Below are 13,098 nucleotides of genomic sequence, written 5' to 3'. Positions count from 1 at the left end.
CGGAAGGACCCCTCGCCGCCGAAGACCCGGAGTGGAAGAAGCTCTGGGGTCCCGGGCCCCGCGAGCGTTTTCCAGGGACCCAGAGCAAATGAAGGACCCAGCTCCAGGGGCCTCAAAAAAAAACTCCTGGGCCTCCCCCCACCCCGAGTCAGCACCTAGGTCTCCCCACACACACCATGGTGCCCCCACAGACAGCTTCTCAGCATGCCGCACCCCATGGTGCGCCCAGAGCAGGCTCCTTGGTATGCCCCCTCCCCTACAGCATGCCCAGAGCATCCACCCTCCACCACGTGCAGCACATGGAGATCCCCAGGGAGGCAGCAGTGCCCCCCGCCAGCTGGTAGCAGTAGCAACCAGAGCTCCTATGTTGCTGCCTTTCTGGGAAAGGGAGGAGACTCGCCCACAACTGCAGCAGCAGCCTATCAGCCAGGAGGCAACATTTTACCCAATGTGTCGAGCACAGGGGGTGCCTTGTCCCCCCGCATCCATCCCATTCATGGCTGAGGCTCATGGGGGAGCAGAAGAAGAGACAGCAAGCAGCTGCTGTGAGCAGTGATGTGCCGAAGGAGACATTCTGGGTCAGGCTCTGGTGTAAATCCAGAGTGATCCCAATGAAATCATAGGCTGATGCGGCTGGGACCAGATTAGGATCAGGCCCAACAAATGCAAAACCCACAAAAGCCATGCACTGTGAGCGAGCTCCCCATGCTGGGAGCACTGTTCTGTTACACAAGACACAAAAAGAAGAGTCAGCAAACCACAGCCTAGCAAAGAATGCACTCCCTGTCCCATCCGGGAGCCCCGAGCAGCAGCTGCCCGCCTGAATTTCCTGCTGATGCCTCTCTGGGGCAATGGGGCTGAGGTGAATCAGCATCTGAGAGTGGGGAAAGGAAGAGCTGTGACAACCAGGACCTAATTCTGCTCCTGCTTCCACCGCAGTAAATCAGGAGTGACTCCTTTTAAGTCAATGTAGTTTTTATATCCCTGTCACAGCTGGGGTGACAGTTATCACAGTCAGGCCCACCTGTCCTTAGAGATGTCTGTGAGACAATCAGACGCAAGACTGGGTGGATCACAACAAGAGCGTGACTCCTCAAGGGGTGGTGTAAGCCGATACCCACTGAAACCAGATGGGCAAAACTGGCACAGAAGAGGTATCATTCATGGCCAATTTACAGCAACATGCAGAAAACAGAGGGGCTGATCTCTGCTCCAGCCCCCATACCCTTCTCCATAAAGCCATCTTTGCCCCCCTCTGTCTCTGCTTCTCCTGAGAGGTGCAGCATAGAATCTGTGCTGGAACATATGTGACTCAAGATATAGGCAGGGGCTGCCCTGAAGAGACTGAGTAGATCAACAGGGTACAGGGCATACAACCTCCGTAGTTTAGTAGTGAAAGTGGATGCCCTGGGTCTTGCTAGCTAGTAAATATTTCCAAAACTATCTGATCATCTATGATGAATAGGACACACTTAGGAACAGGGACTGTTTCTGCGGATCATCTATCCCATCCCCAATCCTGCTGCCGTTAAAATCCATTGCTAATCTGCTTTTGACATTAGTAAATGCAGCATCAGGCATATAATTCCCAGTGCTTCGTGGAGGCTAGTTTTAAACATCCCAAGCAATGGACTTCCATGTGGAGTTCATTCCACCACAGAATAGATGTCAATGCCAGAAAGATTGTGCCTGAAGTTTCCTTTGATTCGTTTCATCTCATTGCTCCTAATTACACCCACTCTTGTGCTACTTTAAAGGGTCCCTCTTCCTGCTGCATTTACAACCAACAGATACATATAAATGACAGTGCCAAAATCCTACTCTCCCCTACTGAAGTTGAAAATAGGAGGGTGGGGGGGGTGAGGGGGTGAAGCAAGTTTTTTGCCAAGTTTCTGTCTATTTGCCTATATCTGATATAGGCTCTCCAGGTTGAAGGCAGCATTCCAGGATGGTCTCAAAGCAAGAACAGACTCCACTGTTCTAACCCATTGTTCTATAGACGTGCTGTTGGGCTTAGCTTGGGCCATTGCACTCCCAGAGTGCAGTACCTGCTTATCCTGGGGCTAAAGCTGGCCCCGCCCGTCACAGGGATGAACATGTGTCTGAGCAGGGCCCCTTGCTCTGAAATCTGGAGCTTGGTTATTATTTGGTGAGAGCTAATTGCAGCCACAACCACATTCTAGACAGCAGGGAAATTCTGCACATCGGTATTAGTGGCTCTGGAATTAAAGCAAAGCCTCAGGGCACTGAGTTTGTTGTGGTTTCAGACATGCATATGCACATCCATCCATCCCACGGCTCTGTTCTCCTGAGCCAGCAGAGTATCGGAAGTGACAAGACTCCTCCTCTCCTGAGCACTGGCCTGGAAAGGCCTCTTTGTGGATGGATCACCCAGGTAAAAGGGACCAGCATTTGTATTCCAGTAACATCTAGACACCCCAGCTGACATCCGACTGCGCTATTCTGTCCACTGTCCAAACATATCATAAGAGACAGGCCCTGCCCCAAAGAGCTTACAACGTAAATAGACAAGACAAAGGATAGGAAGGGGAACAAAGGCACAGAAAAACAACTTGCCGAGAGTCAGGATTCAAACCCATATCTTCTAGGTCCCACTCCAACAGGCTAGCTGCTGATGCACACTGCCTCTCAAGGTAGCTGCATCCAAAAGGTTTTAAGAGTGGGACCAGTGCCAGGCCTGAACACTATCCCCTCACTCAGAGCTTTTCTCCCATGAAATAAAATGGCTGTAAAATTACCCAGCTCCACATTATTATCTACTCTGTGTGCCTCCCTCAAAACGCTGCCACTGGTCTGATCACTATCAATCTGACCATGTGGCCAAGCCAGCTCCCTCCTGCGACTTCCCCAACACCTAGCCACAGAAATGGGCAGCACACAGGAAAAGGAAACCCAAAGCCAGACACGGAATTGAGCCTGTCAGCCCACTACTCATCTTAGAACTTTTGCTATTATCACTACAGGTCCTCGGACACACAGCTAAGCAGTTCTGGTTATATTCAGCAAAGCCAAGGCCCTCACTCCTCGCTGCTCTCCGTCACTCAGCAAGCACTGCTACTGACCAGGAGGCAGCAAAATGAGGCACTTCTGCTGAGTGTAATGTGCAAGAGCCATGCTGCTTCTCTCCATTTGTGCATAAAGGACCCAGTCCTTGCATGCCTTGTGCAAATTCACGTTGTGAGATTCAGCCATGCAAGCTCACACCCAGAAGCGATAACTCACTCCCTACAACTATATGCTTATGGAGCATGACCCAAAACAGACTGAAATCAATCGAGGTCTTTCAATTTACTTCCTTGGCTACGGCTCAGGCTCTTACTATATAAAATGCAGTTCCATACAGATATATGCCTTTATTTAAATATTGCATATGAGATGCTTTTTTCTTCACCCTTTTAGTTATACACGTGCCATCTAACAAACTCACCGTTCATTGGTTCACTTTGTACTGTCTTTAAGCTTTTTCCTTTTTGGATTTAATTGTTTTTTTCTTTTTTGCCAAAAGGCAGCTCTGCTTGTGTAATATCGGACAAAGTACAAATAAACACAACCTGCTTCCAATAACAAAGAAATGTTTGCTTTGTTGTGGACATAAGACAGAACTTGCCAGCTATTGTACATGGTTACATAAAATCTAAACATCAGCTACATTATACCCCAGTGAAGAAAGACAGATAGGAAAAAAATACCAGCAGCTCAGGGTTTGATGACGATACATAATATTGACTGCAGGCACTCAGATTCCTTGAGTTATGGATTTTTAACACCAGAAGAGACCACTGTGATCATCTAATATGACCTCAAACATAGTGATATATTTGGTAGAAACGACTAGGTTAGATTATGAGAATCAGGGAGGGGCGGGGATAGATAGATAGATAGATAGATGGGATGTATGTGGACACATGATGGATGGGGTGTATGGAGATAGAAAGATGGATAGATGGGGTGTATGGGGATGGATAGATGGATACATGGGCTGTATGGGGATACACAGATGGATATATAGGGTGCCTGGGGATAGATAGATGGAAGGGGTGTATGGAGATAGAGAGATGGATGGATGAGATGCATATAGATAGATGAGGCATATGGGGATAGACAGATGGATAGATGGAGTGTATGGGGATAGATCAGATTTCTCAAACTGGGGGTAGGGACACCTCAGGGGGGTCACAAGGTTATTACCTGGGGGGTCTCAAGGTGTCAGACTCCACCCCAAGCCCCACTTTGCCTCCAGTATTTATAATGGTGTTAATAAATTAAAAACACTTTTTAAATATATTTAAGAGGGGGTCGCACTCAGAGGCTTGCTATGTGAAAGGGATCACCAGTACAAAAGTTTAAGAACCACTAGGCTAGATAGATGGAGTGTATGGGGATGCATAGATAGGGTGTATGTGGATGGATGGTGGTATAGGGATACATAGATGGATATATAGGGTGCATGGGGATGGATAGATAGATAGATAGATAGGATGTATGGGAATACATAGATTTACATATAGGGTGTATGGGGACAGATAGATGGGTGGATGGATGGGTGCATGGGGATACAGAGATGGATAGATGCGGTGTATGGGGATAGATAGATGGGGTGTTTCAGGATGGATATATGGAGTGTATGGAGATGGATGGATGGGATAGATGAGGATAGATAGATGGATAGAATGGGGTTTATGGGGATAGATAGATAGATAGATAGATGAAGGTGTAGACAGATGGAGAGATGTGGTATATATGGAGAGATGGGGTGTATGGTGATCAATAAATAGATGGATGGGGTGTATGGGGATAGATTGATGAATATATGGGGTGTATGGGGATGTATAGATGAATGGATGCAGTGTATGGGGATCCACAGATGAATATATAGGGTGTATGGGGATAAGATAAATCACTAGATGGGGTTTATGGGGATAGAGAGAGAGAGAGAGAGATGGGATGGATGGGGGTACACAGATGGGTATATGGGGAAAATTAGATGGATGGGGTGTATGGGGATAGATAGGTATATAAATGGGGCATATGGGAATGAATAGATGAATGGATGCACTGTGTGTGGATACACAGATACACAGAGTGAATTGGTAGGTAGATGGATGGGGGTGTATGGGGATAAGGTAAATGGATATATAGGATATATGGGGATAATTAGATGGATGGGGTGTATAGGGATAGATAGGATAGATGGGATGGATGGGAATAGATAGGTATATAGATGGGGCATATGGGAATGGATGCACTGTGTATGGATACATAGATACACAGAGTGAATTGGTAGATGGATGGATGGGGGTGTATGGGGATAAGGTAAATGGATATATAGGGTATAAGGGGATAAGATAAATCAATAGATGAGGTTAATGGGGATAGATAGATGGGTGGATGGGGATAGAGAGATGGATGGATGGCTGTATGGGAATAGATAGATGGGTGAATGGGGTGGATGAGGATTGAAAAATGAACGGAGCAGTGTATGGGGATGTTTCGATGGATGGATGGGGTTTATGGAGATGGATAAATGGGTTTTTTGGAGATAGATGGGGTTTATGGGGAGAGATTGACAGATGGATACATGAGATGTATGGGGATAGATACATGGATATATTGGGTGTGTGAGGATGGATAGATAGATGGATAGATAGATCTGTTAGGTGGGGATGGATTGATGGATGGGGTGCATGGGGATTGATAGATAGGGTGTATGGGAATGGATAGATGGATGGATGGGGTGTAGGGAGTGGATAGATAGATAATTACAACCATATTCAGAAATTTAGACCTGCTATAATCAATTAAGGTTAAGGGGCAAACTCAGTTCTCCTTATTTACATGAACTCCAATAGATTTCAGTGGAATCTTTCTGCATCAGGGCCTCATGATCAGATCCCAGATGTACTGATGAATCAGGATTAGGCGGTACAGCATATGAGTGCTTGGTTTTCCAGACAGGTTGGTCCCCATCTTGACATAGGCCATGAGTGAAATGAGCCCAATATTTTCAAAAATGGGGGTCCAAAGTTAGGTGACTGAGTCCATAGTGGGGGACCTAAATTAGTGGTGTGATTTTCAAATGTGCTGAGATCCCAGCATCTCCCATTAGCCACTGTCCTAGGTGTCCAAGGCTGGATTGAGCAGTCCATTTTTAAATAATTTTGACCTAAATCTAGTGGGTTTCCCTCTGATCCAGTGCACACAATCAGCACACAGAACAGCAGTCAGTGCTGAGACCCCCTGCAGAGAGATGCTGCAGAAATACCTGAGACAAATCAATATCCTGTGCTTAAGTCAAGTCCTTGGACTGGAACAGTGGGAATGCTGCACGAGGGGCAAAGATTCTTAGAGAGGACTGGGGGGTGGAAACCTGCACAGTTCCTATTTGCTCTAGCCAGTGCCTGTATTCCATCATTTTTGTGGGTAATACATTCACTCGGAACGTTTGAAACAAAACAATGGGGTTTTTTGGCTTCCCTGGAACATACAATGTCCTTGCCAACCAGGGCTTTTGAAAATAAAGCACACGGTGTGTAGAGACTGGGTGACTCTGGGGACTGGCAATAGCTTGTGGTAACCTTTAGATCATCGGTCCAAAACCAATCCGGGGCAATAATTACGGAAAGACCTTCCCATCTGGTGACTGTGTGGCCTGGATGTAATGAGTCTTAATCACTTCCCCAGAGGACTAATCGGTCTCCTTGTTGGAAGTGCCAGCAGAGAGGCCAAGGAGGGAATGGGCCATGAAGGCCAATCTCCCATCTCACCCGCAGAGATGAGGCACTTCCAGAGCAGGGTTGATGCATGCTGGCAAGGACACAGCGGGGGAAGCTTGCACAGCCATTGTCTGTCCTGTGGATAAACAGAAGTCTGCAACCCTAACGTCTGCCCAACTCTATTTTGCTTAAAATATAAATGATTTTTGTGAAATGCCCCAGTTAAAGGAATGCAGAAATATATCCAAAAATCTCAAGTTCCTTCTTTCTCCAGCCTCATAGTTCAAAAATAAACAAAAGGATTTCTTCACATTCAGTAAATAAAAATACACATATGTGGCTCAGATCTGTCATGTCAAGCACTAGCCAGGAGCAGATGTTCATGGCAGAGTTAGAAACCCCTTTAAACTAAGGACTTATAATTGCTACACTGATAGACAATTATAGTGATGCTACCAGGCGCCACTATAACTAGAAAACACTAGAGGTCAGTTGTTTTTTTTTGCAAGTGCATTTGAACACAGTGGCAAACAAGAGCTGGATGTCAACAGCAATGTAGCAGAGGAGAGAGAGATAACTCGACATAAGGATGTCACCACATGATCTGAACAGAGCCAAGTGAGCAAACCCCTGAGCAGAGGATGTAGCGCAGAGACAGGCAGCTGGATTCTTATGCAGCCTGAGGGCTGTCAGCAGCAGCCGGGAGGCCACTACAACAAGAAGCTGTGAATTAGTAAACTTGAGGGACCTGTGGCAATGGGTTCAGCAGAAGCTAAGCACTAGTCCAGTGTCAACTCCTGAGCACACATAACTCCCATGGCCTACGGCAGGAACTGCGGGTGCTCAGCATCTCTGAAAACCAGGACATTACTAGATAAACATCAATGCAATTGGAGATCAGCCCTCTGATTTCTGAGTCACCTAGCTCACTATAACCAGCACATTGGAGTAAGGGAGCCCTACACTTACAAAATTCCCCATAGCATCAGTCTGAACCAGAAGAGCCCTACCTTCTGAATCACCAGAGCCACTTCCCTTAACTTGAAGGTTTCCCCTCCAAGTACCGACAAAGGCTAATGCTGCTCCAGCACCACATACCGTGGTTAAGGATACGTCCAGACTACCCGCTGGATCGGCGGGTAGCAATCTATCTATCGGGGGTCAATATATCGCATCTCGTCTAAACGCGATATATCAATCCCCGAACGTGCTCCCGTCCACTCCGGAACTCCACCAGGGCGAGCGGCGGAAGCAGAATCGATGGAGGAGCCATGGCCATTGATCCCGCACAGTGAGGACAGGAGGTAAGTCAAAATAAGATATGTCAACTTCGCCTATGCTATTCCTGTAGCTGAAGTTGTGCATCTTACATCGACACCCCGGCTCCCAGTGTAGACCAAGAATACAGAACCCAGAGGGCAGACTGTATCTACTTGTCGTAGCTTCAAGAGGTTTGCCCACAGGGGTAAGAGCTTTGCCCTGACCTTCTGCTTTGTGTGGAATGACACTCTGTAGGATATCTGAGATAGGTCTTTGCTTCTTTCCCATGTCAGGCCTTCATATACCCTTGGTTTCTTTGCTCTGAAGCTGCCTATCCCATAGAGTTAATACAGGAAGATGTAATCTACATCAGAAGGAGAAAAACTGCACAAACTCAGCAAGTTTCTCTTTCTAATTGGCACCATATATTATACCAATAACTTCACCAGCACATGATCTTTTCCCCTCTGCTGGCTGATGTCTTGAGGATCAGATCCCTGCAGACGCCAGCTGGCAGGATGAAAAAGAAAATCAGGCCCTGACAAAGTCATTGTGGTAATGTACAGTGGCTGCACCAATAAGGGAAGAAACTTGTTGTATTCCTTCAGTCTGGCTGCTTTTGATATGAGATAACATCTTCCCACAAGGGAGCAAAGTAACAGAGAGGACTTATTAAAGTCATTCTGGTTCACCCAGACTGACTTCTCAGACATGCCCTGCCATTCATTCATAGAGGGCCTCACAGGGCCATAGGACTCAAGCCTGGACATTTTATCGGGGGAGGGATAGCTCAGTGGTTTGAGCATTGGCCTGCTAAACCCAGAGTTGTAAACTCATTCCTTGAGGGGGCCGTTTAGGGATCTGGGGCAAAAATCAGTACTTGGTCCTGCCTTGTGAAGACAGGGGACTGGACTCAATGGCCTTTCAAGGTCCCTTCCAGCTCTATGAGATAGGTATATCTCTATATATAATTGCAACATTTCAACCCCATTGTTATCCATTTAATAAAGACTGAATGTCCCTAATTCCAAATTGGCCAAGCACAATGGAGGAAGGCAATCCACAATATCACTTGGTGGCATACAATGTCTAGCATAGCATATTGTTGGGGGTTATCCATTAGAAGTTGGACCCAGAAATGCTCCCTGATTCACATCTGAATAAATGTGATTCCAAAAATGTGTGTGCTACAGTCTCAGTTTCACCCATCCTCCCTTCCAACACTCAGAGATTCCCTCCACCTTGTCAACTCTTTACTTATTATCTGGCTCCGTCCTGCTAAACTGTTCCAAGAGCCAGAGTCCGTCCATCCATGAGATCTGTCCTCAGAAACCCCCTTGCTGCCATACCACCAGTCACGTAGAAAAGCAGGAAGGGTCAAATACAACTTCAGTTTGTAAGCACAGCTCCCACCAACATTCCTGGACATTCTGCTGCAGCACATAGACCACAGACTGGGGGGCTTTCACATAATCCTTGCAGATTTCTTTCTTGCAACAGTCCTACTCCCGAAAGGCCAACAGGAATTTCACCATTGGTTTCAGTGGGAGCAAGTTCAGACCTTAAAACCACAAGAAACTCTTTCAGCTTAAATGGCCAAATTACCTCTTTCACATTTTTCATTTGAAACAGCTCGGCTTTTATTCTCTTGCAGACTTTCATGGCCTGATCTTGCTATGATTGAAGTGGATGGGAGTTTTGCCATTGACTTTAAGGGCAGCAGGACTGGACCCTACACATGGATCACCTATACCACAGTCACAATCAAGTCAGAGAATCAAGTTACATCACAATTTCAGTGTAGAGGTTTAACAGTACCTTAACCAATATTTAAAGCCTTAGATTTGACTAGGCATATAATAATGACTTTTTAAGGCAAGGAAATTGCATTGTATGAAGTTATATACATGTCCTATCCTGCCAATCTCAAACACTAATATCCATTTTTACTGATTTTTTTATTACATCCTGGAGAACAACATGATAATATTGATAATAACAATTCAAAATCTTGATACAAGTGCATTTGATGCTGGAGTCAGAAAGCCCTGTAATAAACCTTAGAAGGCAGGAGGGTATTTTGTGATGCATGTTCCCAGAAAACAACAACTGCCATAGGAAGTCTTTGCATCCTTTTGCTTTCAGAGCAAAACAAAGTCACTATCTTTCTTTGAGAAGGTGCTTTTTGGCCCAAAGCTCAGCAGAAGGCCTGATAGAGTGAACAATTCCCCCGCTAGACACACACACAGCCATCACCTGGTCAGATGCACATTGAAAAAAAGCTCCAATCTTTAGTCATGTTTTAACATGTGCTAACTAAAGTGTCTTGACTAGCACAACTGTAAATTCTACTGTAGACAGGACACAAATATTTCATGGCTGCACATCAGAGTTAAACACAACTAGGACTGAGCACCCATGCCCTCTAACACTTGCATAGTGTCTACACTAGAATTTACAGTTGACTTGAATACCATGTGTTAAAACACATCTACAAATTCTGGTGCAGACATACCCTAGGCCATGTTTAAACTAGGATAATAGTATAAACTAGGATAATAGGTAGTATCTAAAAATTCATTAGCCAATATGTATGAACTACCATATTTTAAACACTAGTGTAGACAATCCTCCAGAGATTAACCATGACTAGCTAACACATTCCTAAATAAGTGAAACCAGGCCTGTACACAATTGCGACAAACAACTATTGGAGTCTTAAAATTAACCAGAATGCACAGGCTGTACTGTATCCTAGAATTAACCAAATCCCTTGGGTGATAGCTTAGAACTAAGCAAATTCTTTGGATTTAAGCCTAGAACTAAATAACGCAAATGGTTACAGCCTAGAACCGCCCAAATCCCTTAACATCCCAGAACTAACTCAAATCGCGTATTATGCGCTACTACTCGCGCATTAGCGGGCTCTCCCGAGCGTGGCTGCCTTTGCTGGGCCACCGAGGCCCTGAAAAGCCCTGTGGCCCCCGTGTGTGTGACCTGAGCTTCCCTGGCTGGAGGTGCCTTTGCTTTGCACAGTGCTCTCTTTGTGTGCAGGGCGCGGGCAGCGTGGGAGGGCGGCATGCCCCGGCGATCCGCCCAGAGATCCCCGCTGCAGCAGCAGGGCAAAGGCAGTGAAGGGTCAATAACCGCTTTGAAAAGGGACTGTCACTTACTTATCCAGGACGAAGTAGAGATCGAAGGCCCCGTGACAGGAGCGCTGGTCGTCTCGCCCTTCCTCCTCCGGCTCCGCTTGGGCGCAGGACGCCAGGCTCCAAGTGGCCAGCAGGAAGGCGCAGAGCAAAGCCGCTTTCTCCACGCAACTCCCACGACTCGCCATTTTCTTCCTCAATCTCTGCCCCCCTCCCCCGCCCCGCGGCCCTTGGAGGCTGTTCAGAAGCAAAGAAAAAGTTTCCGATCTCCTCTCAAACATGCGCAGAACCAGCTCTCGGCTCCCCCACCCCACTGGTCCATGCAAGGGCAGAGATGATGCTGGGGGTGGGGGAGATTTCTGGGTGGAAGGGGGGCTTGGCTCGGAGTCCGGATGGACGGTACCTAAAGCCCCATCCCCCTGCCCCTCGCTAACAGCTGGGTTGAGTTGCTAGAGTAGCAACAGCCCCAATTTCCTGCGTCCCTCCTCCCGTAGGGAGCGAACAAATTCGTAGGGAGGGGCAGACAGGATCTTATGGTGGGGAAGCTGAGCTGGGACTTTCCTGTTCCGGGCTCCAGAGCGGGGAAGGGAGAGCACGGCTGCAAACTAGCACGAGATGCACCCCGCCTTCCCCCACAAACACACCCAAAACACCAGAGCTATACCCAGGGTACAGCTCGGGGCTGCCCGCTCTCCCTCCCTGACAGTCAGCTCTGGATTCGTTTGCTGGCAAACCTGTTCTAAGTCTCTCACTCTTGTCTTCTTGCAGCCTCTCTGTTCCCGTCCGAGGGAACAACCCCGCTCAGAGTTTAGGGATCCTAAAGCAACTAGGACCGGTCACAGCTTTGCTATGTATTGAGTGTATTTCATGGGCACGGCCGGGGAGCGGTTCCGGACTCACGCGACAGGTAAAGAAGGGCTAGGAGGAAGAATTGCAGCGAATCGATGTGTTTTGACCCCAGGCGAACGAATTGTAGCGATCTGTTTGGACCGCATCACTGGGAACCAGTCGTGCAAAGGGGCTGTTGGCTTCACGGGTGTTTATTCAGCTGCTGCCTTTTTGTTTCAAGAGTTATCGATTTAACCCACTCTCACAAGTGTCATGAAAACAGTTCGGGCTCCTACCGAGTTAGCCATTGTTTTTAAAGCGCTGCTTTTAAAACACTCCAGCTAGCCCTCAGATCTATTAGTCGCCCAAATGCCTCTGTTCAATCCGCTCCCTAGCTGCTCATTACCCTCTGCGCCTCGTGATTTCCAGTCGGGAGGGCGAACATTTTATAACGGAGAGGCAGCCTTGCCATTTCCCAAACAACGAATCGGTGCTTCTTTCAACCGCTGTTATCAATCCAGCTTGCCCCGTCACACGCCTTTTCGATCCACGTGCAAAAGAAAATGCCCGGTTGCTGTAGTACAGGTTGCTGCTCCCCCCTCCCCCGTCTTTTTTTACCCCACGATTAAATGTTTTCTTCTAATGATAAAAACGAACACACACATACTTATGTATTGTGGGTGTCATATACGTGGGTGGATGTACAGTGTAGGTACGGTTAAAATAAATCACTGAATTGAGGTTTTAAAAAAACAACAGATACCTGGACCTCAAACCCCCTCATCATCACCACCCACACACAAAATCCCCCTTAAAGAACTGGCCAAAGCCCACATTCATCTGGATGCTGCATATGAAATCTGAATAGTCAGTAGTTTCCAGCCGCCCATCTCCACGCTAGGAACTAACTCTCTCCCCCGGCCCCCCATCACCCACTAGTCACAGTTCCTGAGAAGGGACTGCGATAAAATGACCTGATTAACGCCTAAAGCCACAGGGAGGGATGAGAATGGTCACTTTGGATGAGAGAGTTGGGAACGGACGTTGCTCTTTCTTTGGGGGGCTGTTCATTGTCAGAGAATGAATCCATGGGGGTTGGAAGGCAAATTGCTCCGTTTATATTGTCC

At 47.1% G+C, this 13,098-nt stretch overlaps 1 protein-coding gene across 1 annotated transcript in view; it reads right to left on the bottom strand.

Annotated features, from left to right (window-relative positions):
- ANTXRL (ANTXR like) overlaps nucleotides 1–11,646 on the bottom strand; it is a 73,915-nt gene extending 62,269 nt beyond the window's left edge. Inside the window, 1 exon segment of the mRNA XM_032797413.2 lies at nucleotides 11,168–11,646. Coding sequence (XP_032653304.2) covers nucleotides 11,168–11,424 — 257 coding nt within the window. The 5' untranslated portion in view covers nucleotides 11,425–11,646.
- Between the last annotated feature and the right edge of the window lie 1,452 nt (nucleotides 11,647–13,098).

The sequence above is a fragment of the Chelonoidis abingdonii genome, chromosome 16 (genome assembly GCF_003597395.2).
Source record: "Chelonoidis abingdonii isolate Lonesome George chromosome 16, CheloAbing_2.0, whole genome shotgun sequence".
In the NCBI taxonomy this organism is placed as follows: Eukaryota; Metazoa; Chordata; order Testudines; family Testudinidae; genus Chelonoidis; species Chelonoidis abingdonii.
This window is presented reverse-complemented; position numbering and strand designations above follow the sequence as displayed.